The 26,784-nt window shown below is 39.6% G+C and overlaps 1 protein-coding gene across 1 annotated transcript in view; it reads left to right on the top strand.

The window, feature by feature from the left end:
* The first annotated feature begins 467 nt into the window (after positions 1-467).
* The window catches only part of SAMHD1 (SAM and HD domain containing deoxynucleoside triphosphate triphosphohydrolase 1), a 49,101-nt gene continuing 22,784 nt past the window's right edge, over positions 468-26,784 (top strand). Inside the window, exons 1-6 of the mRNA XM_039227153.1 lie at positions 468-792; positions 4,105-4,171; positions 9,841-9,913; positions 15,464-15,624; positions 19,155-19,270; positions 20,806-20,876. Coding sequence (XP_039083084.1) covers positions 585-792; positions 4,105-4,171; positions 9,841-9,913; positions 15,464-15,624; positions 19,155-19,270; positions 20,806-20,876 — 696 coding nt within the window. The 5' untranslated portion in view covers positions 468-584. The remainder of the gene's footprint in view (positions 793-4,104; positions 4,172-9,840; positions 9,914-15,463; positions 15,625-19,154; positions 19,271-20,805; positions 20,877-26,784) is intronic.

The following is a 26,784-nucleotide window of genomic DNA, read 5'->3' as shown; positions in this document are numbered from 1 at the left end:
AACTGCCCAGCAATACCATAGAGCTTGTGAAATGCAAGAAGACTACCTTCGTATCAGATGTGAAATCATTCTAGGGTCTTCCAGTTCAGCTTCTTGCCCATTTTTCTCTTAATTGGGAAAAATGCTGGCAGCCTGATGATGGCTTTTTAGGTTTAAGTTTGTGGCATCTGTAACACGGCCAAGGGTATGCCTGGGATATTCATTTGGAAGAAGACACCCGCAATTCACCAGAGGAGACGGTGCTCCGGACTTTGACCGGGCTTCCACGGGTCCAAGATACACTCTTTTCTCACCCCGCTCTTATTAGCACTTCCTTGGCTCTGCGTCTAGTCGCTCCCTTTCTGTAAACTCCCCGACCTGTTGAGGGCCATTAGGCTGTCATTGCGCCTGCGCAAGGGGGCCGGGTGGCTGAAGTGACTGCGCTGCCCGGCTACAAGGTCTGAGGTACCAGTGCGCCTGCGCGGGAGGCCAGTAGGCTGGCAGTGCTGAGGGGACTCGTCCTCACCGACCTGCCGTCAGTGCGCCTGCGTGCGGTCTAAGCGCCGCGGTTCTTGACTCTGCTGCGCCGGGTGCTGGTTGTAGCCATGCAGGGAGCAGACTCGGGCCAGCCCTTCAAGCGGCCCCGACGCGACGGCAGCCCAAGAACTCCGCCAAACATCCCTTCCGCCGCAGCGGAAAGGTCCCCGGACTCCAAACTCCACCGCGACCACCAGACCTGGGACCCGGAGGAGGTGTGCTGCTTCCTAAAGCGCTGTGGCTTCAGTGATCCCGGACTGCTGGAACGCTGGCGAGGTAGCAGGGCTAGAGGGCTGAGGGGCCGGGGGACGGCGACTCCAGGCGGGGACCGCGGGCCTGAGGCAGTGAGCTGGGGGCCTCAAAGAGGACCCGAAGCGGAGAAGGCAGACCTGCGCGGGGAGATACGAAAGGTGTGGACCTGAGCCGGGGGGATGGGGGGCGCCGAGCCGGGGATGACCTGAGGCGGAGAGCCCCTCTGAGCAGGGGCCTTGCAGCGGGGAAGGGAGACCTGCGCGGAGAGGTACCAGAAGGGATAGACCTGAGGCGGGGACGCCGAGGTGGCGGGGGATGGGGGGACGACCTGCGGCGGAGAGCCCTCCAGAACCGGGGGCCTGAGACGGGGACGGGGAGGTACCCGGAGGGGTGACCAGGAGTGCCCCCTGGAGATGGAGGAAGGATAAATGGGGCGTCCAGAGTCGGGGACCCGCAGGAGGAAAGCCGACTTTGAGGATTGTGAACTTGGGTGAGGCACCTGGTGTGAGGCAGGTGGGTTTCTTCGGGAACTTGCCACCCCAGCGCGGAACAGGTGACACTCCGGTCCCTTTTTTTTTACTTAGAAGAACATTTGCCCCAGACCTTGGTCGGAGGGGCGCTGTCATTCAGGCTCACGGGGCTCGAGAGACCCGTCTGTGCTCCTGCAGCTCCTTGAACACCTGGAATATGTTTTGCTTTTAAGTTTGTTTCCTCCCATCGTCCTTTAACTCGGGGTTTTCCTGTAGGGGAGGGCACATGCTCTGCGGATCCCTGCGTCCCGGTTGCCTTACCACAGCATGCCAGTAGGGCTTAGTATGTTTGTTGACTACACCTACAGAACTTGGTAATGTTTATGTTTTGGTCTCCAAAATCCGTTTCCCTAGTTAAATCTGAATAACACTGGATTGTTCAGCTGACCACCGAACTCCCAGCAGCCCACTACTTGGCCACATCACAGGGGGCAAATGTATGGGGTTGTGAGTTTTAAGCAACCCGCTCAAGTTCAAGCATCCATCCACTTGAAATCTAAACTTCCCCTAATGGATGTGAACCTTAACCTCTCTCTGTCTTACCCTCTGTCTTATTCATTTGTAAATTTAGTAAACTTTTGCAGTAATAGGACGGAGTCTTGTTTGTCTAGGGTGGGAGTTTGTGCTTCAAGACTTAAAAAACAGCTTGATGGTGTGGGAAATGGTACTTCTCTTTTCTCCTCTCCCCCATTGGTTGTCCTTCACTCAGGATGGAATTTGTCTCTGAATAGCAAATAGGTGAGGATGAAGGAGTTTTATATTTTTCTGTCTCCAGTATATGATTGACTATATTGTTGGCTTTCTGTATCAATGGTGTTCTATAGATTTTTTTTTTTTTTTTAGTGTTCTGTAGATTAAGTCATCACCTTAAGAATTATCTCTTGAACCTACTGTCAAGTGCTAGCAGAACTCACTACATGTTTTAACTGGTAAAAACTGACCACACATTGACAATTGCTCATTTCTTTTTTCTTTTTTTATGATTTTTTTTCTTTTTAAGTAATCTGTACACCCAGAATGGGCCTTGAATTTACAACCCTGAGATCCAGGGTCCAATGTTCCACTGACTGAGCCAGCCAAGTGCCCCAACAAATGCTCATTTGTTAACCATCTGCTTGGTCTTGACCAAACTTTAGTCAGGCTTCTCTCTCGCCTAGAAGGCCCTAAAATCTTGTTTGTCCCCAAACCTGGGCAAGCACTAAAAAAGTGGAATGCCCCATCATCAGCTTTTCCTGGAAACCAGATGAGCATAGCAGGATACTGTCCTATCAGACCACACTGGGGTCACTTCCACTGCCCCTCCTTTACCCTATGAAAGAAAGAGCAACACCTTTTCCTGTTTGAGTTTGAACCACTTTGAGATTTCTGAGATCACAACATTGCATATATCCCTATTGCAATAATCTTCCTATCTGATCCCTATCTTAGTCTGGATTTCTTTTTATTTGGCAAAACAAGGTGTTGGGTCCCTTTCCTCATTATGGAATACAGTCTCACAGGAACCTTGAAATTAATTAATTATTAATCGATTTTTAATGTTTATTTATTTTTGAGAGAGAGAGATACAGAGTGTGAGTGGGGGAGGAGCAGAGAGAGAAGAAAACAGAATCCAAAAAACAGGTTCCAGGCTCTGAGCTGTCAGCACAGAGCCCGACATGGGGCTTGAACTCACAAACCTTGAGATCATGATCTGAGCCAAAGTCAGACACTCAACTGACTGAGCCACCCAGGTCCCCAGAGCCCTGAACTTTAGAGGCTGTAATCCCTATTTTGTTTTACATATGATGTGTTTTGAGGTCTGAAGATGTTAAGTAACTTTCTAAAGGTCACACAACTAGAAGAAAAGCAGAACAGGATGTGAACATTAGGTCTTGGGACTCCAGAATTCCTGCCAACTATACTTTAACAAGTGTTCTCATCAAAAATCATCAAGGGTGGAGTCGAGCCCAGAGTCAGGCTGTCATTGTAGAACCTGCTTGGGATTCTCTCTCTCTCTCTCTCTCTCTCTCTTTCTGCCCCTCCCCTACTCATGAGTGCTCTTCCTCTCTCTAAATAAATAAACTTAAAAAAAAAAAAAGATTTTCATTTGTTTGAAAATGGCCCAGAGTTCTGGAATATGAGGTCGGGAAGGACTAAAATTAATTATATAGTGAGAGAAAGAAAAATAAACATATATTTCAAAACACAGCATTATGTGCTTTTCTGGGAGGGTTTTTTTTCTTTTATTGTTTAAGTAATTTGTTCAGCCAATATGGGGCTCAAACTCACAGCTCCAAGATCAGGAAGTCAAGCCCCTCCTTGGAGATTTTAGAACTCCAATACTTGGCACCCTTCAGGCTATGGTTTTGACCTGACAATTCTAAGTAAAATAGATTTATACTTCCTTTCCTCCCCCAGTCCCAACCTCACCTGTTTTAGAAGGAAGCCACTGGTTTTGCTGCTGGACTTCCTCACAAATAATTCATTCAAATAATTTAAAAGTTTTTATTTGATTTATCAAAAATATTTATCAGTATAGTTATCTAATTAAAATGAAGACTGTCCAAGTGAGAGGGGTGCCTGGCTGGCTCAGTGTGAAGAATATGTGATTCTTGGTCAGGGGGTTGTGAGTTCGAGCCCCACATGGAGAAAAAGACTTTCCAAGTGGCAAATGAAAGTGATTCTTAGCACAGTCCATTGCCTATAGTGGGTGGTTAGTAAATGTTGATCTCAGTAAATTTTGGTGAATCCAAATTGAAAGAAATAAAAAAGCATATGGTATAATTATCGAAACCATTTATCTTTTTTTCTCCCTTTTCTTCCAAAGGACATAAAATCACAGGTTCAATACTGCTCCGTCTTAATGAGTCTGATCTTGAAAGTCTTGGAATAAGGTAAGAATGATAAAATTCACCTTGTAGCCAAACATACTTCTGACCTTTTTATTCACCTGAGGGACAAAGCCCATGACACCAATCTTAACAGTCCTCATTTTGAATTTACAAAGTGTTGGGGTGCCTAGGTGGCTCAGTCAGTTTAAGTGTCTGACTCTTGGTTTCAGCTCAGGTCATGATCTTATGGCTTTGTGGGTTCGAGCCTCACATCAGGCTCTGCACTGGCAGTGCGGAGCCTACTTGGGATTCTCTCTCTCTCTCTCTCTCTCTCTCTGCCCCTCCCCCACTTGTACTGTCTTGTCTCCTGGAAAACAAACACTTTTAAATTTTTTAAAATATTTATTCATATTTGAGAGAGAGACACACACAGATTATGAATGGGAGAGGGTCAGAGAGACATACACACGTAGAATATGAAGTAGGCTCCAGGCTCTGAGCTGTCAGCACAGAGCCTGATGCAGGGCTTGAACTCACAAACAGTGAGATCAGACCTGAGCTGAAGTCGGATTCTCAACCGACTGAGCCACCCAGGTGCCCCCCAAAATAAACTTTAAAATAAATAAACCTAGGGGTGCCTGGGTGGCCCAGTTGGTTAAGCGGCCAACTTCAGCTCAGGTCATGATCTCGCGGTTCGTGAGTTCGAGCCCTGCATCAGGCTCTGTGCTGATAGCTCAGAGCCTGGAGTCTACTTCAGATTCTGTGTCTCCTTCTCTCTCTGCCCTTCCCCTGCTCGTGCTCTGTCTCTCAGTCTCTCAAAAATAAATAACCGTTAAAGAAATTAATAACAATAAATAAATCTACAAAGTGTTTTAAAACTGAATCCCCTCCCTGCTGGTTAACACAGTTGTGTCTCTTTGTTTGTCTTTGCTGTGCAAATCCTGTGTTTGTTTATTTATTTTAATGTTTATTTATTTTCAAGAGATAGAACACAAGCGGGGGAGGGGCAGAGAGATAGGGAGACACAGAATCCAAACAGGCTCCAGGCTCTGAGCTGTCAGCGCAGAGCCTGATGCAGGGCTTGAACTCGGGAATGAATGGTGAGATCATGACCTGAGCCAAAGTTGGATGCTTAACCGACTGAGCCACCCAGGTGCCCCTAAATCCTGTGTTTAATATTACTAATGATTCCTATTTTTTAAAAATTTTGCTGTCAAGCCTTCATGAAGTTTGCAGTGACCAACTTTTTACTCTCAAGTTCAGAATAATTGGATTATACACATCATAAAATATATAAGGACTAATGGGAGGAAATGTTGGCAAGAAAAATCAAGGCTACACCCTTATCTTGAACATATTTTTAGGTATTCCTAAAACTATCTCAAGACTGGAATGTATACCTGGTATTAGATTTAAAGTTACGATCCAAAGTAAAAAAAAGTGGTCCTTTTTCGGTTGTGTGATTTGAGACAACTAGTTTAACCTTTCAGTTTCTGCACCTGTGAAATGGAAAATAATAGTGAGACAGTGTATATAAAGTGATTAACACATTGGCCCTTAATAATAAATTATATATATAGGTTGAGATCCCTATGTAAGGCTGGCAGTTATAGGGTCTAGATTAGTGTGGATCCACTTTAAAGATCACAGTTGAGAAGCAAATATTTAAATATTCCTTAAAATGGAGACTTTTATTCTTTTTTTTTTTTTTAAAGAGAATTGGCAACAGTGGTAAAAGAAGGTTTTATTCTTCTGGAATTCCATTTAGCTAAATGTAGTTTATGGTAACAGTAACCAAAGAATCAAAACAAAGGATTATACTGAATTACTTCATGCACTGTTGTTTAGTAGTTGATAATAGAAACAGATTGTGAGAAAAGATCGCCTTAGGACATTTACCTGAATTTTATTTATTTTTTTTTAAATGTTTTTTATTTATTTCTAGGAGAGAGAGAGAGAGACAGCGTGAGCAGGGAAGGGTCAGAGAGAGAGGGAGTCACAGACTGAAACAGGCTCCAGGCTCTGAGCTGGCAGTCAGCACAGAGCCCGATGCGGGGCTCGAACCCACGAACCGCGAGATCATGACCTAAGCGAAAGTCGGACATTTAACCGACTAAGCCACCCAGGCGCCCCTACTTGAATTTTAATAAATGTCCTTGGGATCAGAATCTTTAGGGGCCTCATCTTGCCTCTTTGATAATCATGTTTCAGTCCCCTCAGTGTCCCCCTTACTATTTATTTCTTAGGTATAGTGAGTTGCTTACTATTTTAATTGAATTGCATTTGTTTTAATAGTCTTGCTTTTAAAGAGAACCATATACTTTGTGGACCCAAATACTACTGATTTATTCAACAAATATTTATGGAGGGCCCACTATGTATTAGGAATTTTTCTAGGAACTTGGGAGACATAGGTGAACAAAATAGAATTTCAAATGACATTATCTGATACACCATTGTGTCCATCGTTGTGCCCATAACTCTGAGGTATATTCTGCAGGTCTTTTCAGGGCTGTGTTTTCCTATAGAGCAGTAAAGTTTCAGTTCCTCACCTAGCCATATTTCAAGTGCTCAATTGTCACTTATGGCTAGTGGCTACCATGTTGGACAAGGAAGATCTAGAACATTTACATCTTAGCAAAATTCTGCTGCTTAGAACTGCTTTGAAGATCACAGTGAAATCAGTCCAAGTTGTTCACAGTGGTACTAGTGCAACCAATTTATAATATAGCCTTGTATTGTTTTTCTATCCTTTCCTGTTTTACCTTTCCTAGGATTCACATCTTAAAAATAAATGACCTGTACGTAAGCTCTTGAACTAGACTCTGCTTTCTAAGAGGAAATCCAGTTTAGACAAGTACTGAAATTTTCTCAAGTTTATGATCAACTGTTTATTTAAAGTTTTTTGTTTTTTTTTGTTTTTTTTTTTCATTTTTGACAGAGAGACACACACACACAGAGTGTGAGCAAGGGAGGGGCAGAGAGAGAGAGAGGAAGACACAGAATCTGAAGCAGGCTCCAGGCTCCAAACTGTTGTCACAGAGCACCACACTCTGAACTCATGAACTGTGAGATCTTGATCTGAGCAGAATTCAGCGCTCAACAGACTCAGCCACCCAGGAGCCCTGATTTAAAAGGTTTTTCTAGGGGCACCTGGGTGGCTTAGTAGGTTAAGTGTCCAACTTTGGCTCAGGCCATAAGCTGTCAATGTGGAGCCCACTTCAGATCCTCTATCCCTCCTCTCTCTCCTCCCCTGCTCTCTCTCTCTCAAAAATAAACATTTTAAAAAACAAATGGTTTTTCTAAGAAAAAGGAACCACTGGTACATTAAATGTACATATCAGTTTTAAGAAATTTTAGATTGAAGAAATGATGCAATACAGATATAAAATCTTATAGTCTAACTGTGGCCCATGAATACTTGAAATAGTGTTGTTATTTTTTTTTTATTTTTTAAAAAAATGTTTATTTTTTTTGTTTATTTTTGAGAGAGAGAGAGATAGAGCATGAGCAGGGTGGGACAGAGAGCGAGACACAGAATCCAAAGCAGACTCAAGACTCTGAGCTGTCAGCCCAGAGCCCAATGGGGGGCTCAAACCCACAAACTATGAGATTATGACCTGAGCTGAAGTCGGACACTCAGCTGACTGAGCCACCCAGGTGCCCCTGTGTTGTTGTTGTTGTTTTAATAGTTGTTTGTTTTGGGGGGAGAGAGAGGGAGTGTGTGTGTGTGTGTGTGTGTGTGTGTGTGCGTTTGTGTGTGTGTGAGAGAGAGCAGGGGAGGGGTAGGGAAACAGAGGATCTGAAGCAGACTTCACCCTGACAGTGAGACCCCAATGTGGGGCTTGAACTCAGGAACCAGGACATCATGACCTGAACTGAAGTTGGTCATTTAACCGACTGAGCCACCCAGGCGCTCTGGCACATAAAGTCTTTAAATTTTTGTTTAAAATACTATATTGATTTTATAGCCTTTGTTAAACAAAAACAAAAAGCCTCTAGGTTTTGGGTGGCTATTTTCATAGACTTTATCTTTTTTTAATGTTTATTTATTTATTTTGAGAGAGAGCATGTGAGCGGGAAGGGGAGGCTGGGGAGGAGAGGAGAAAGCATAGAGAGAGAATCCCAAGCAGGCTCTGTGCCATGCTCTCAGAGACCACCACAGGTCTGGAGCCTGCCACGGGGCTCGATCCCATGAACTGTGAGATCATGATCTAAGCCAAAATCAAGAGCCAGACACTCAACCAACTGAGCCATCTAGATGCCCCTATTTTTATAGACTTTAATCAGCAATTTCTTTGTGAATATTTCTTTTGGGGTTTTATTAAGTGATGAATACTGAGTATCAGTTCAGGAAAATATTAAGCAATTAGATTGGTTTTGGTTTGGTATTTTATGCTGTGACTCTTGGTTATGCTCAACTGTTCAATGATACTTAATCTGACTCAGTTATCCCTCACCTGTAAATATTTCTCCAAGCTTACCCTTTCCCTGTGCTTGTTATATCAAACTAATGAGGATGATAGGAGAATAGGAAAACACAGTGTATGCTGCTTTATGATTTATCAGCAGTAATGATGCCTCTATATATCCCAAGAAAATCATTCTTAGATTATAGTATGATATAGAGGCCAATTGTAGTGATTCTGACTCTAAGTGTATCTAGGACTTTTAGCAAAAGATTTATTTTTCAATCTAATTAGCTATTAGATGAAAAATTCTGCTCCTTTTGATAATTAGCCAGGTGTCAGGCTAACTTGCATGGACCAATTAGGTAAATGAAGCAGGATAATGAATTACAGAATTTTGAGCTGTTTACATTAAATCCTGTTAAATTTATTTCTCAAACTGGAGCATTGTAAGGGATTACTGACAAAAGAGGATGAGTATAAGTAAAGCTATTGTCTATACATATTGGATTTGTGCCTAAGTCCTACCCAGTGCTCATAAGTCAGACTTGGACCTGTGTAACTCGCCACCATAATCAACAAAAAAATCCCTTCATGGACTTATCATGTGAACTTTATTCACATGTTTATCACTTGATCACACTGATACACTCCTAAATTCTTATAGTTAAAATACTTCTGATGGGGTAAATATTGAATTGATAATCAGTGATCATTTCTGTTATCTTGGAATCATAGTTAAATTTCTATAGTTCTTGAGGGAAGGAACTATTTCTATAGTTCTTATCCTAACTCCAGTGCTAAATACATTATTTAATCCCTCTCCAGCCCTGTAAGGTAGATAATATTTTCCCTGTGCTATGGATGAGAACATTAGTATAGTAAAAAAGGTTGAGTGATTCTCCCCTGCCCCCAAGGTCACAACAGATACCATGTGCAGATATGAACCAGTTCTGATTTCAAAGCCCTTTTTCATTATCACTATGCTCTACTTCAGAGTACTACCTTGAGCCATGCAAAGTCAGGGTTGTGAGGGAAGATGTCAACTTCAGTTAGGTTAAAATAACTCTGAAGTATAAGTCGAGCACTCAGGAGAGACAGGAGATGTTGAAGTCTGAGTTACCAAGAGAAGAGGATCAAGGGCAGAAGCCTAAGGGAGAATTTTAGAGGGGGGCATATGTTTGAATTATTAATTGTTCCCTTTAATCTGACTTCTTGTTCTATTAGTGTAGATAATTTAGAGTTGATTATATACTAGTATATACTCCAGGGATTGTTATTAAGCAACTAATGATGGATTTGCTTATCCTGTTGTAATTTTAGTACCTTGGGTGACAGAAAGAAGCTGTATAATTCTATCCAACAGCTGAGGGAAATCCATGTTGATGCAATGAAGGTAAGAAGAATCTGAGTTTATTATGGTTTTTTTTTACTTTTTATTTTATTCTTTTTAAATAGGCACAGAGCCCAACATAGAGCTTGAACTCATGACCCTGTGATCAAGGCCTGAGCTGTGGGCACCTGGATGGCTCAGTCAGTTAAGTGATTGTCTGACTCTTGAGTTCAGCTCAGGTCTTGATCTTACACTTACACTTAGTACAGCACAGAGCCTACTTGGGATTCTCTCCCTCTCTCTGTGCTCTTCCCCTGCTAGCACATGTGCCCACACACTCTCTCTCTCAGAATAAATAAACTTTAAAAAAAAAAAAAGCTCAGGTCTTAATCTCATTGTTTGTGAATTTGAGCCCTATATAGGGCTCTGCGCTCTAAGCACAGAGCCTGCCTGGGATTCTGTTCCACCCTCTCTCTGCCCCCATTCCTGTCTCTGTCTCTCAAAAGAAATAAACTTAAAAACAAAAACAGAGAAAACCTGAACTGAGATCAAGAGTTGGATGCTGAACTGACTGAGCCTCCCAGATGCCCCTGTTATGTAAGCATCCAACTCTTGATTTAAGCTCAGGTCTTGATCATGTTGGATGTGAAGCCTACTTTAAAAATAAATAAATAAATAAGAAAGAAAAAACATTTTAAAAAGGAAAATAAAGAATGGGAGGAAATCTGCTTCTCAGTAGTAGGATTATAATTGATTTTTATATTTCTCAAATATAAAGTATTTTAATCAAAAGAAAAACTAAAATATATTAAGCATACAGAAAAGCATAAGTAGGCAACTACCCCAGCTTGTTAAATCTTAATATTTTACCTAATTTTGCTTCAGATCTCTTGTTTTCAGAACAAAATATTAGGAACAATATAGGGTCTTTTTTGTACCCATTCTAGATTCAGTTTCCATCCTTTCTTCTCCCCAGGTAACCGCCATCTTGATTTGGGTTTAATCATTTTCACAAATGTTTTTTTACTTTCATTTCACGTATATGTATAGCCATAAATAATGTATAGTATTGTCCTACATGTTTTTTATGCTTTATAAAAATTGTAAGTAACCTCTTAAACTTTCATTTTACATTGCCTTTTTATTTTTATTTTTTTTAATTTTTTTTTTAATTTATTATTTCTTGGAGAGAGAGAGAGAGAGACAGCGTGAGCAGGGGAGGGTCAGAGAGAGAGGGAGACACAGACTCTGAAATAGGCTCCAGGCTCTGAGCTGGCAGTCAGCACAGAGCCCGACGCGGGGCTCGAACCCACGAACCGCGAGATCATGACCTAAGCGAAAGTCGGATGCTTAACCGACTAAGCCACCCAGGCGCCCCTTACATTGCCTTTTTAAAATTACTTTTATACTTTTGAGAATCCTCCATATCAACACACATAGCCCTACTTTCCCCTTAATCGTAGAATAACTTTTAAGTTGTACTGAATTTTCTTGTCAGCTCTGGTAAAGTTTCATGTCAAATATTAGTCCACATTATATTTGTAGATATTCTAGATATATTCCTAGAGTTTAATCTATCAATAGTTTTATTTCATCTCCCAGCCCCTTCCAGATATTCAAGGCCCTGTTTTTTGGAATTAATGTCCCAAGATTCATTTTACCGAGTGATCAACTACCTAGCCTCCCTCTCAGAAATTCTGATTGTGAGAATTTACAGTAGGCCCATGAATGTGCATTTTTCACAGACTCTCTGGGATGATCCTGGTATAATTAAAGAAATGTTTCTTGATTGGCTAGTGACAGAAATTCTATCTTATTGTTCTCCTTTTTGACTTCTTTAGGTTAGGAAAACTTAGTTTCAGACCTGGAAGAGGGTGTAGGGTATCTCATTCCCCCTTTGCACTCTTTTGCATGATCCTCATTTACATTTTTCGTTAGCCCTGTTTGGTATATTGTGTATAGTATTTAAGTTATCTCAGATCCCTTTGAGAATACATATTTCAGTTTTACTCTTGCCAGCTAGTCTGCTTATTTCCCATTGGAAATCACGTTTGAATAAAAAAATTTTTAAGATTTTATTTTTAAGTAATCTCTAAACCCAACATGGGGTTCAAACTCACAACCCTGAGATCAAGAGCCACATACTCCACTGACTGAGCCAGCCAAGCTCCCCATGTTTGAAAATATTTAATGAATGTGTTTGGTTCAGTCCTACAATAGTATTCTTTAATAGGCCAACAAGTGGTTCTTACAGCAAGTATTTTATTTGAATAATCCAATTTTAGCCCTTTCTGAAAAAATTACCTAATATTAAAATACCTCATTCTTTTCATGACAAATAGGATGATCACTTATTAAAAAAAATTTTTTTTACATTTCTTTATTTTTGAGAGACAGAGACAGTGTGAGTGGGGGAGGGACAGAGAGCGAAGGAGACACAGAATCTGAAACAGGCTCCGGGCTCTGAGCTGTCAGCACACAGCCTGATGCAGGGCTCGAACCTACAAACTGTGAGATCATGACCTGAGCAGAAGTCAGATGCTCAACCGACTGAGCCACCCAGGTGCCCCAGATGATCACTTATTAAAGATTATATTTAGGGGCACCTGGGTGGCTCAGTTGGTTAAGCGTCCGACTTCCGCTCAGGTCATCATTTACAGTTCCTGGGTTTGAGTCCCACATCAGGCTGTGTGCTGACAGCTCCGAGCCTGGAGCCTGCTTCAGATTCTGTGTGTGTCTCTTTCTCAAAAATAAAGAAACATTAAAAACAAATTAGGGGCGCCTGGGTGGCTTAGTCAGTTAAGGGTCCGACTTTCGCTTAGGTCATGACCTCGCAGTTCGTGGGTTCGAGCCCCGCGTCGGGCTCTGTGCTGACTGCCAGCTCAGAGCCTGGAGCCTGTTTCAGTCTGTGACTCCCTCTCTCTCTGACCCTCCCCTGCTCACGCTGTCTCTCTCTCTCTCTCCTATAAATAAAAATTAAATAAATAAATAAATAAATAAAAACAAATTTAAAAAACCCAGAGATTATATTTAACAATTTTGTCCTGCAGTTGGAAGAAAGTTGCCTGCAATCTATTTTATCCTTCATGCGAAGAGCAGCACAGGCTATTCTCTTCAGATAGGGCATAGATAAGTTTTCTTTATTAGGTGAGATTATCTCAGATGATCTCTGATCACATTTTCACAGTTACAATTTGCAACAGAAATATTTTTGAAATAATGTTCAAGACAGCAGTTTTGGGGCTCATGAGTGGCTTAGTCAGTGGAGCATCTCTTGATTTCCGCTCAGGTCATGGTCCCAGGGTCATGGGATCAAGCCCTGTGTCAGGCTGAGTGTGGAGCCTGCATACGATTCTCTCTCTCCCTCTGCCTCTCTCCCCCACTCACATCTCTCTAAAGTAAAAATTAAATGTTAAAAAAAAAAAAGACAATCAGCAGTTTCATTTGCTCACTTTTATTCTTTCTATTTTTCATTAAAAACAGAAAACTAACCATATTTATAAATTATAAATTACATTTGTTGAAAATAGATTTTAAAGTTCCTAAGTACTTTTTAGTCAGTGAGTCACTGTATAGTCATGAAATCGATAGTTTTAATAATTTTATTTATTTTTTAATGTTTATTTTGAGAGAGAGTGTGTGTGCATGAGTGCACAAGAGTGAGTGGGGTGGGGGAGGGGGGAGAGGAACAGAGAGAGAGGGAGAGAGGGAAAGAGGGAATCCCAAGCAGACCTGAGCTGAAATCAAGAGTTGGATGCTTAACCAACTGAGCCACCCAAACACAGGATAAAGTGGCTTTATACAGCAGTGTGAAAAAAATTAATACTCACGAGTCATAAATCTAATCTTTGTTAATATACATAATATTGCTTAACAAAATTGTAAATTCTAGTCATTACTTGACTCAGGTTGTTGCTACACAACTTGAGCTATTTTTATAGAAAATGACTACCATGGAGTGCCTTGGTGGCTCAGTCTGTTAAACATCATGATCACAGTGGTTTCAAGTACCACGTTGGGCTCTGTGCTGACAGCTCAGAGCCTGGAACCTGCTTCCAATTTCATCTCTTCCTCTTTCTCTTCCCCTCCTCCACTTGCAGTCTGCCCTTCTCTCTCTCAAAATTAAATAAACATTTAAAAAAATTAAGGAAATGACTTCCTTATCACCAGCATGTTCAAATGTTGGACCAGATGGCCCTGTTAAGCTTCTTTACAGCATAGAGCTTCTGTAATTCATTATTTTATATATCTATATCTATATATGGGCATGGTACACTTTAACTATAATAGAATCTTAACATATGTATCTTGGGACACATGGGTGGCTTAGTTGGTTGAGCCTCTAACTTCAGCTCAAGTCATGATCTCATGGTTCGTGGGTTTGAGCCCCACATTGGGCTCACTGCTGTCAGCGCAGAGCCTGTTTCTGATCCTCTGTCTCCCTGCCCTCAAAAATAAATAAACCTTTAAAAAATATTTGTATCTTTGCAATGGCCATTCAACAGTAACCATTTGAAACATATTTGAGTTCCTGCTGTGTACCAGACATTATACTATGTGATGAATTATGAGAATATGGCAGTAAATGGGATAGTGAAGGCCCTTCACCTCCTAGAATTCCATACATTTTTAAGGAACTTCATGGAAAAATTTGAAGCAGTTTGAAAACCATGAATTAGATCATTTATTAAGTTCCTTTTTCCTTTTCTTTTTAAATTTTTTTTATTTTTTTAAAATTATTTATTTATTTTGAGAGAGAGAGAACAAGTCGGGGAGGGGCAGAATCCCAAGCAGGTGCCTTGCCACCAGTGCAGAGCCCTATGCGCAGCTCAAACTCAGAAACTCTGAGATCATGACCTGAGCCAAGATCAAGAGTCAGGCACTTAACCACCTGAGCCACCCAAGCACCCCTCTTTTATTTTCTATCTTTCTCTTTAAAAGGCAGTTATGGATAGTTAAGAAAGATGTATCTTTATTTTAAGGAACATAAAAAAAGAAAAAAGAAACAGAGGGGCATTAAATCTTCACCTCTATTTAACCGTGTTTAAACTTAGAGTAACAAATAATTGTAAAATTTATCTTTACTAAGTATAGATTTTTCTGAGTGACACTGAATAGTATAGAATTTGATTTTCCTGCCTAAGATTTCTTATCTATATAGTAGGAAGCTTCCCTTCCTTTCTTTCTCACTCCTTCTCTCCCTAATGGGTACCATATAGATACATTTAGGAAAAAAATAGACACGTTGTCTATAGTACTAAGGCCTATATGATCTGAATGAGTGTTTAAATAAGTATGTTTAACTTGAATACAAGAATAACTTATTAAAAGCTAATCAAATCATATACACAATTAAAAAATAGAAATCCTTATTTTTCTATATTAGAATCCATTAAGAAGTAAAATATACCCAGATCCAATATACTTGATCTGTCTGGTAGTGATACCTAAATAAGGTAATGATATTAATATCTTGTTATTTCCTGTAGAAGTGTTCTTACTTGAGAACAATTGAGTAGCTTTGACTGTTCACTGTAGATAGGAATGGCTGTACAAAAATTCTAGGTGGAATTATATATTGTTACTGGTATTAATTTAAACATAATTTTCTAGGTAATTAATGATCCTATCCATGGCCACATTGAACTCCACCCTCTCCTCATCCGAATCATCGACACACCTCAATTTCAGCGGCTTCGATATATCAAACAGTTGGGTGGCAGTTACTATATTTTTCCAGGCGCTTCGCACAATCGATTTGAGCACAGTCTAGGGTAAGATGGTAGTTGATGGGGAATTTACAGTTATTAAGTACTTATCCTATGAAGTGATGATCTCATCTTATCTTTTAGAGAATAGTTTTACAAAATAGTAATATCCATATTTTGTTGTTGAGAAATGGCTTTGATTTACCTTGCTATATTTTATGTATTTTTTTTTTAAATGAGAGACTGTATGTGAGCGGGGGAGGGGCAGAGAGAGAGAGAGAGGGAGACACAGAATCCAAAGCAGGCTCCAGGCTGTGAGCTGTCAACACAGAGCCTGATGCAGGGCTTGAACTCACAAACTGGAAGATAATGACCTTAGCCAAAGTCAGACACTTAACTGACTGAGCCACCAGGTACCCCTATTTTACGTATTCCTATAAGCTAATTCAGATCCTCACTGGAAAGAAAATGAAAGTGTGTATTGACAGGCCATTTTGATGACATATTTGTGTTTAAATATGGGTTGGTTACTGGTATAACAGCGTTGTAAATTTGATTATTTAATTTTCCTGTTTAGTCTTGTAAAGAATTTCTCTTTGAAACCAAATAATATTCTTAACCTAGCAGGAAATGTATAAATCAGAAAAGCATTCACAAACTTAGAGAAAGTGGCACCTCTCTTACAAACAACTAAGTTGAGAATTTGCTCTACTTTTCCATTATGAAATCTAGAGCCGGGAGAACATGGACTGTGGTGGAAAGAACTGGACAGTTTTTGAGGTTTCATGGAGTACTCACACGGTTTTACTTTGTTTGTTTGTTTCGAGTGTGTGTGTGTGTGTTTGAAGTCTTTTTTTTTTTTTTTAAATCATGTTTGTTTGTTTATTTATTTATTTATTTTTTAATATTTTTATTTATTTCTAGGAGAGAGAGAGAGAGAGACAGCGTGAGCAGGGGAGGGTCAGAGAGAGAGGGAGTCACAGGCTGAAACAGGCTCCAGGCTCTGAGCTGGCAGTCAGCACAGAGCCCGACGCGGGGCTCGAACCCACAAACCGCAAGATCATGACCTAAGCGAAAGTCGGACGCTTAACCGACTAAGCCACCCAGGCGCCCCTGAAGTGTTTTTAATTAGCCAAACATCAGTGTCTACTCAGATGTTTATTCATTCATCAACAAATATTTATTGAAAACTTACTAGGCCCTACCAGACCAACATGATAGCAATTGTTTCAACTTCATGGAGTTCAGGTTTAAGCAGAGAAAAAAAGATACTGTATTCATTTAGGAATTACTTTCAGAGGGAAGTGCTAAAAGTGCATTTAACATTTGTTAGGCACTGTATCTTCAATCTATGTTATAAAGACAGAAGACCTGCTTTTTTGAAAAAAAAAAAATCATGGTAAAATACACGGAATATAAAACTTACCATCTTAACCATTTTTAAGTGTATAGTTCGTGTTAAATACATCCAAATTGTGCAACCAAACTCTAGAACTTCTTTATCTTGCAAAACTGAAACTCTGTCTCCATTAAATAACAATTCCTCATTCTCCTCTCCCCATAGCCCCTGGCCATAACCATCCTACTTTCTTGTTTCTATGAATTTGACTATGCTAGGTACCTCTTATAAGTGGTATCGTACAGTATTTATCTATTTGTGACTGGCTTAATTCACTTAGCATAATTTTCTCAAAGTTCATTTATATTAGAGCATGTGTGAGAATTTCCTTCTTTTTTAAGACTGAATAGTATTCTTTTGTATGTTTATACCACATTTTGTTTATTCCTTTGTTTGTGAGAGGAGGGATGCTCCTACCTCTTTGATTTTTTTTTTTTTTGAGAAAAGCTTTTATTGCACCCACAGTGAGCAGAAGGAGACGTCTTCTCACACAGTGTGGCCACAAGGTCTACCATTAACTAAATCTGACAACCCTTTACTGGTTTAAAGCATATTAATTAGCTTCTTGCTATCAGGTGTACATCATTTCTGCCATGTGGGACATTTTCTTGGGAATATACAAGTAATAGTCCATGTAGCCTGACAAGTCCTCAATGGTCACATCATCCACATAGACTCGAGCTTGCTCAGAACAGGAGGTGGGTGGGAGCAGACAGAGTTCTGGTGTGCAGTGACTGAGTGCTGCTAGGAACACAGGTGTGCTTATACCTCTCTGAGACTCTGCTTTCAGCGTTTTTGGTTATATATCCCGAGTGGAACTGCTGGATCATATGATAATTCTAGTTTTAATTTTCTAAGGAACCACTATATTCTTTTTCATAGTGGTTGCACCATTATACATTCCCAGCAACGGTGTACAGGTTCCAATTTCTCCACATCCTGCCCAACATTTGTTGTTTTGTTTTTTGTGGGGTTTTTTTTGTTTGTGGTTTTTTTTTTTTTTTAAACAGTCTATCTAATGAGTTTGAGGGAGTATCTTATTGTGGTTTCAATTTTGTATTTCCCTAATTACTGATTGTGAGCCAATAGGTCCTGATTTGGGGATTCTGTTGGTGAGTTTTTGCCTAGTTCTGAAATAGACTATTCTGTTAACTCTTTGTAGAAATATGTTAAAACATTTGAAAAACATATTAAAATTCTTGAGTTCCACACCAAACTCCACACCCGAAAAACAAACAACCCAGTGAAGAAATGGGCAGAAGATATGAACAGACACTTCTCCAAAGAGGACATCCAGATGGCCAACAGACACATGAAACGATGCTCAGCATCCCTCCTCATCAGGGAAATACAAATCAAAACCACACTGAGATACCACCTCACGCCAGTCAGAGTGGCTAAAATGAGCAAATCAGAGAACTCTAGATGCTGGCGAGGATGTGGAGAAACGGGCACCCTCCTACACTGTTGGTGGGAATGTAAACTGGTTCAGCCCCTCTGGAAAACAGTGTGGAGGTTCCTCAGGAAACTAACAATAGAACTCCCCTATGACCCAGCAATAGCACTGCTAGGAATTTACCCAAGGGATACAGAAATGCTGCTGCATAGGGGCACATGTACCCCAATGTTCATAGCAGCACTCTCCACAATAGCTAAAACATGGAAAGAGACTAAGTGTCCATCATCGGATGAATAGATCAAAAAGATGTGGTTTATCTATACCATGGAATACTACATGGCAATGAGAAACAATGAAATCTGGCCATGTGTAGCAACATGGATGGACCTTGAGGGTGTTATGCTGAGCGAAATAAGTCAGGCAGAGAAGGACAAATATCATATGTTTGCACTTATAGGAGGATTAGGAGGAACTTAACTGAGGAACAAGGGGGAGAAGAAGGGGGGAAATGGTGGGGGAAAGGGAGAGAGGCAAACCATGAGAGACTCTTGAATGCTGACAAAAACTGAGGACTGATGGATGTGGGGGGGGGGGGGATGGGCATGGAGGAGGGCACTTGTGGGGATGAGCACTGGGTGTTATGTGGAAACTAATTTGACAATAAACTATTTGTAAAAAAAATAAATAAAAAAATAAAACAGGAAACACACACACAAAAAAAATTCTTGAGTTCCAGAAGTATCATCTTTCGAAGGGAAGAGTGACTTTATGTTGTTTTTTGTCTTACTTACTTTGCAGCGTAGGGTATCTAGCAGGATGTCTGGTTCGTGCACTACGTGAAAAACAACCAGAGCTGCAGATAAGTGAACGAGATGTGCTCTGTGTTCAGATTGCTGGCCTTTGTCATGATCTCGGTATGCTGTACAAAGAACCAAAGTTGTTAATGTAAAACCATAACATGTTATCTCTTTTTGAAATTAAAAAAATCTAACTGATGGAAAGAAATATGAAACTTGTGTTTTAATTCTGCAGCTAACATTAATATAAATGTGCCATAGCTTCTTCCTAGGATGATTCATAAGCCCAAAGCTTTGCTATTATTTTTTGTGGTCTTTAAATGTATTTCCTACATTAAACAATTTTGCTACAAGTTATATGAAAGGACTTTCTTTTTTTTAAGATATTTAAATTTTTAATTAAAAAAAATTTTTAGAGATAGAGTGTGAGGGGTGGGGGCAAGGGAGATGGAGAGAGACAGACAGAGAGACAGAGACAGAGAGAGAGAGAGAGAGGGAGAGAGAGAGAGAGAGAGAGAGAATATCCCTGTCAGGCTCCATGCTGTGGAGCCCAGTGTGGAGCTTGATCCCACAACCCTGGGATCATGGCCTATACCAAAATCAAGAGGAGGACATTCAAATGACTGAGCCACCCAGGTGCCCCAAAAGGACCTTTGAGAGTGAGACTTTTGACTACTGTATTTAGGATGATGTGAGTTTTATCGTTCTTTTATTCTTCTTGTTGCCATTTTCTTCCAGTTACTTTATCAAATCCATTCTTCTCATACCTATAATACATAATCTTCCCTAGCAGATTAACAACAGATTTAGAGAACTCCTTTTCTTCCCTGACCCATGTGAGGTCTTAGACCACTTAAATCCAAGTAGAGGCATATCATCCTTCGTTCACAAAGAAAGAGAAAAACAGGTGCCTGGCTGGCTCAGTTGGTTACACGTCCAACCCTTGATTTCGAGCACTGCATTAGTGAGCCTTTTTATATAGACTGTGACATGCAGAAAGGCCCAGGGCTGGTCCAGGTGGGGTCCCTCTTTAGCCAAGTAACTCACTTCAGAAATTCTAATAATTACAGAGTTGTGTGTCAACAAAGTTTCATATTATTAAATGGGTGGAATGTTAATATCACTTAGGAATAAGATAAACTAGTGATCTCCACTTTTGGTTGCCCACATCAGCAGCAAAAACCCAAGTGTATATATTTATTCTAAAACATACTGTGTACATTATAAAATTTACATGAAAATAGATGTTTTTAAAGGGATGAGAGTAGAAAAATAAAGTTTTATTATTTTCTTCCTCTACCCAGTGGATTATCTTAAAATATTATCTTAAAAGATTGAATAAATATTCAATCTGAAGATGCCAAAATTTTTCATTAATATTCCTTTTAGTTACACAAAACTGTCCTTTCATCAGATGTATGTAAGCTCTGATAGCTCAAAGACCCCTCCAGGGGCAGCTCACTTTCCTGTATGTTTTTGTTTCTTGTTTTAGAAAATAGGAAAGAAGGATTTTTTGTTCCTTTTTGTAATGTACTTATAGATTATTAATTTCTGTTGATACTCAATTTAGGCTAAAAAGATTAAAAAATAGATTCACTTTTTACCAATTTACAAGCAATTGTCTTGTTCTAAGGCTGCTTTTGTTTTTTAAGGTCATGGGCCATTTTCTCATATGTTTGATGGAAGATTTATTCCACTTGCTCGCCCAGATGTGGAATGGACGGTATGTATTCATATATTCAATAGTCAATAAAGTGAAGACTATTTAAGCAACCATTGCTGTATTACAGTATATCTCCCCATTAGAGTTTTTAGGGTGCATTCGTATACAAATATATAATGTTTCATTTTCTCTCACCGTAGTCTGTAAGGAAGGAATCATTATCTCCATTTTTATAAGTGTCAAGGAACTTGAAGCTCACTGGGGTGTATTGAACTGATACACAAAAAAAATCACCAAACTGTTAAATGGTAGAGCCAGCAGTAGAAAACCAGGCTTTCTAGCTGCTAATTTAATGCTTTTACTATTCTATCATATTACTGAAAAATAAAAGCTAACTCCATTTTGATCATGAGTAACTGATACCAGCCAAGTTTCATTGGTTATATTAAATGAACCATTTTATAATTCGGGATTTGGAGGTGGCTGAGCCATATTTTTGGAATCAGGCTTTGGAAAGTGAAGTTAGGCTGGCTTCCACTTTTTACCACACTGTATTTCTGGAACCTAGAGTAAAAGTAAATATGTACTGAATCCTCCTTCCATGTCATCCTTTATTTCTTTCCTTCCTTCCTGCCTGCCTTCTTCCTTTCTTTTTCTTTCCCTTCCTTTCCTCCTGCCTTCCTCCCTCCTTACCTTCTTCCCTCCCTCCTTTCTCTTCCTCCCTATCTTCCTCCCTATCTTCCTCCCTCTCTTCCTCCCTTCCTTTCTTCCTTTCTTCCTTCCTTCCTTCCTTCCTTCCTTCCTTCCTTCCTTCCTTCCTTCCTTCCTTCCTTCCTTCCTTCCTTCCTTCTCTCCCTCTCTCTCTCTCTTTCTTTCATTCTTTCTTTTTCTTTCTTTCATATATTTCTTAGAGTAATCTCTACACCTAACATGGGGCTCAAACTCATGACCTTGAGATCAAGAGTCACATGCTTTCCCAAATGAGGCAGTCAGACATCCTTATTTTCTTTCTTTCTTTGAAAGGAATAATTCAAGGGGCACCTGGATGGCTTAGTCGGTTAGGCACCTGACTCTTGATTTCAGCTCACAGCTTGTGAGTTCAAGCCCTGCATTGCACTCTCTGCGTCAGCATAGAGCCTGCTTCAGATCCTCTGTTCCCCCTATCTTTCCCTCCCCCACTAGCACTCCCTCTCTCAAAAATAAATAAATGTTAAATTTTTTTATAAAGGAATAATTCACATATAGTAAATTGTACCAATCTTAATTTTTTTATTTGTGTATTTATTTTAAGTAACCTCCACACCCAACATGGGTTATAAACTAACAACCTCGAGATCAAGAGTCATACACTCTGCTGACTGAGCCAGCCAGGCACCATCGATCGTTCAGTGAATTTTGACAGATATATACATCTATGTAATAACTACCCAAGTCAGGACACAGAATGTCTTCATCTTCTTGGAAAACTCTCTTCTCAGTCAATGGCCACCTCTCCCTTGTCACCTTCTGATTTTTATAAACCTAGATTAGTTTTGCCTATTCTTAGATTTAATATAAGTAGAATCATATCATAGATACCCTTTAATATCTTGCTTTTATTCATACAACATGATGATTGTGAGATTCATTCATGTTGCATGAATCACCTGTTGATCCCTGTTTATTGCCGAGGTAGTAATCCATTGTGTGAATAAGCTGTGATTTGTTTGTCCTTTTTCCCTTTGATATGATTTGGGTTGTTTTCACTTTTTTGGCTATTACAAATAAAGTTGCTATACACATCACTGTATGTAATTTTTGTGGAAAATGCTTTCATTTCTCTTAGGTAAAATTCCTAAGAGTAGAATTGCTAGATCATAAAGTAGGTGCATGTTTACTTTATAAGAAATTGCCAAGGACATCTGGGTGACTCAGTCAGTTGAGTGTTGGTGTCCAATTCTTGATTTAGGCTCAGGTCATGATCTCCCAGTTCGTGGGATAGAGCCCTGCATTGGGCTCTGTGCTGACAGCTTGGGATATTCTCTCTCCCACACTCTCTGCCCCTTCCCCCCTTATGCACATGCTTTCTCTTTCTCTCTCTCTCTCTCAAAATAAATAAATAAACTTTTTAAAAGGGGCGGACCACTCAAGCGCCCCCCTGTACTTTGTTATAGATTTATTTTCTTTTGTGAAATGTTCTTTCAACATTTAGCCCATTTAAAAAATGTTTTTGTTTGCCTTTTAATTGTTGATTTGATTAATTATATATATAACTATATAACAGTATCTGTAGTAACTATATATATAATGGTCAGACATATGTATTATGAATATTTTTTCTTCATTCTATTGCAAATTCATTCACTTAAGTAATCTCTACACCCAACATGGGGCTCAAACTCATGACCTGAGATCAAGAGTCACATGGTCTTCCAACTGAGCATGCCAGGCACCCCTCCAATTCATTTTTTAAAAAATTTTAATGTTTGTTTATTTTTGAGAGAGAGAGAGAGGAGAGAGAGAGAATGAACATGAGTGGGGGAGGGGCAGAGAGAGGGAGAAACAGACTGAAACAGGCTCCAGGCTCTAGGCTCCAAGCTGTCAGCACAGTGCTCCACATGGGGCTCTAACTCACAAACTGTGAGATCATGACCTGAGCCAAAGTCAGATGCTTAACCAACCGAGCCACCCAGGCGCCCCTCCAATTCATTTTTTTTTAATGGTGCCTTTTGAGAAACAAATTTTAAATTTTAATGAAGCATTCTGGTTCTTCAACTAAGATGTACAGTTTCTCTATAGTTTTGCTTTCTTAGAGCCTCATACTTAAGGCCATAAAAGAACTGGAATATTGCTCAGTGCTCTTTTTCTTCCAAGTATTAACTTCCCTCTGACATCTGCCTACTCTGGTCACTTTCCAGTACTTTTAGGAAGTTGTCCAGACTCAATAGTTGTTTTCTCCTGCAAGGCTGATCTAAATAGGATCTACTCAGCCATCTTCACATCTTTTTATTTAAATATTTGACCTTCTGGGGCACCTGGCTGACTCAGTTGAGCATCCAACTCTTGATTTCAGCTCAGATCATGGTCCCAGGGTCATGGGATTCAGCCCCACATCAGGCTCCATAGTGAGCATGGAATCCTGCTTTAGGATTCCCTCTTTTCTCTCCCTCTGCCCCTCTCCCCTGCTCTCACACACCACTCTCTCTCTCTCTCAAATACTAAATAAATAAAATAAATAATAAATAAGTAAATAAATAAATATATTTTTTAAAATAATAAATATTTGGCCTTTCACATATCAGTCCTTAACTCATGTGGATTCATTTATATCCATAGTAGAAATCTAACGTATTTTTTAAAACATGGATAATTGTTTATTGAATAGTTCATTTCCATACTGATCTATAACAAACCCCCAACATCTATTAACTTTCCATATATGATGAATCCTTCTGGATTCTCTTCTATTTCACACTTTAATTATTATTACTTTATAATATCTGTTCACACTTTTATGGAGTATCTTTGTCCCTTTCCTCTTCTATTATAAATTTTATAATCTTTTCCATAAAGGTCGTCTATATCTTTTGTTATATTTACTCCTAAGCTGCTTATAATTTTCATTGTTCTTGTCCATGCTATGTTTGTAGAACTTAAATTTTTCTGTATAAATACATTTTGGGGGGGTCCCTGGCTGGCTCAGTTTGTGGAGCGTGAGATTCTTCGTCTCTGGGTTGTAAGTTTGAGACCCATGTTGCGTGTGGAGATTACTTAAAAATAAAAATCTTTTAAAAAGTAAAATTTTTTCTGAACTATTTGAAACTGAGTTGTAGACATACACTTGTATTCCTAAATATTTCAGTGGGAATTTCCTAAAAACAAGAACATTCTCTTACATAACCTCAGTACAAATACCAAAATCAAGAAATTAATATTCATTCTATACTATTATTTCATTTATAATTTCTTTCAAATTTCATCAGTTGTCCATGCAGAAAAGGAGAAAGACAACTTTTTTTCTCCACGATCCATATATAAGTCATACTTAGTTGCTATTTCTCTTTAGTCTCCTTTGATCTGGAATAATTCTTCAGTCTTTATCTTTCATGATCTTGTTATTTTTTGAAGACTACAGGTGAGTTGTTTCTGATATGTCCCTCAGTTTGTCTGATTTTTTCAGTTTTGTTATACATAGTGTCAGACTATTTTCGGCAGAATGCCACATTATATCTTCTTTAGCATATCACATCAGAGGCACAAAAACTCTGTTTTTAACTTATTACTGGTGACATTAACTTTGATCACTTGATTAAGGCAATGTTTACCAAATTTCTTCACTATAAAACTGTTTTTTCCTTGTAATTAATATGTATCTTGATACACACCCATGTTGCCACACATGGCCAGATTTCATTCTTTCTTATTGCCATGTAGTATTCCATTGTATAAATATACCACATCTTCTTGATCCAGTCATCAGTTTATGGATGCTTAGGCTCTTTCCATGCTTTGGCTGTTGTTGAAAGTGTTGCTATGAACATTGGGGTACATGTGCCCCTATGCAGCAGCACTCCTGTATCCCTTGGGTAAATTCCTAGCAGTGTTTCTCCTGGGTCATAGGGGAGTTCTATTGTTAATTTTTTGAGGAACCTCCATACTGTTTTCCAGAGGGGCTGCACCAGTTTACATTCCCACCAACAGTGCAGGAGGGTGCCCGTTTCTCCACATCCTCGCCAGCATCTAGAGTTCTCTGATTTGCTCATTTTAGCCACTCTGACTGGCGTGAGGTGGTATCTCAAGGTGGTTTTGATTTGTATTTCCCTGATGAGGAGGGATGCTGAACATCGTTTCATGTGTCTGTTGGCCATCTGGATGTCCTCTTTGGAGAAGTGTCTGTTCATAACTTCTGCCCATTTCTTCACTGGATTGTTTGTTTTTCGGGTGTGGAGTTTGGTGAGTTCCTTATAGATTTTGGATATTAACCCTTTATCTGATACATCATTTGCAACTATCTTTTCTGAGGTCCCAATAGTTTATTTTTGCTCTTGATTCCCTTGCTTTTGGGGATGTGTCAAGTAAAAAATTGCTGCGGTGGAGGTCAAGGAGGTTGTTTCCTGCTTTCTCCTCTAGGGTTTTGATGGTTTCCTGTCTCACGTTCAGGTCCTTTATCCATTTTGAGTTTATTTTTGTGTATGGTGTGAGAAAATGATCTAGTTTCATTCTTCTGAATCTTGTTGTCCAGTTCTCCCAGCACCACCTGTTAAAGAGGCTGTCTTTTTTCCATTGGAGACTCTTTCCTGCTTTGTCAAAGATTAGTTGGCCATACATTTGTGGGTCCAATTCAGAGTTGTCTATTCTATTCCATTAATCTATGTGTCTGTTTTTATGCCAATACCATACTGTCTTGATGATTACAGCTTTGTAGTAGAGGCTAAAGTCTGGACCCATAACTAGTGAAGAAATTGAATCAGTTATCAAAAATCTCCCAACAAATAAGAGCCCTGGGCCAGATGGCTTCCCTGGGGAATTCTACTAGACATTTAAAACAGAATTAATACCCATTCTTCTCAAGATATTCCAAAAAATAGAAATCGAAGGAAACCTTTCAGACTCATTTTACGAAGCCAGCATCACTTTGATTCCCAAGCCAGAGAGAGACCCAGGAAAAGAAGAGAACTACAGGCCAATATCCTTGATGAATATGGATGCAAAAATCCTTAACAAGATACTTTCAAATCGAATCCAACAGCACATAAAAAGAATTATTCACCATGATCAAGTGGGATTCATTCCTGGGTTACAGGGCTGGTTCAATATTCGCAAATCAATCAGTGTGATCCATCACATCAACAAAAGAAAAGATAAAAACCGTATGATCCTGTCGATAGATGCAGCAAAAGCATTTGGCAAGATACAGCATCCCTTCTTAATAAAGACCCTCAAGAAAGTCGGGATAGACAGAACTTACTTAAACATCATAAAAGCCCTC

This window comes from Hyaena hyaena, unplaced genomic scaffold (genome assembly GCF_003009895.1).
Source record: "Hyaena hyaena isolate Hyena2069 unplaced genomic scaffold, ASM300989v1 scaffold_25, whole genome shotgun sequence".
Taxonomy (NCBI): domain Eukaryota; kingdom Metazoa; phylum Chordata; class Mammalia; order Carnivora; family Hyaenidae; genus Hyaena; species Hyaena hyaena.
This window is presented reverse-complemented; position numbering and strand designations above follow the sequence as displayed.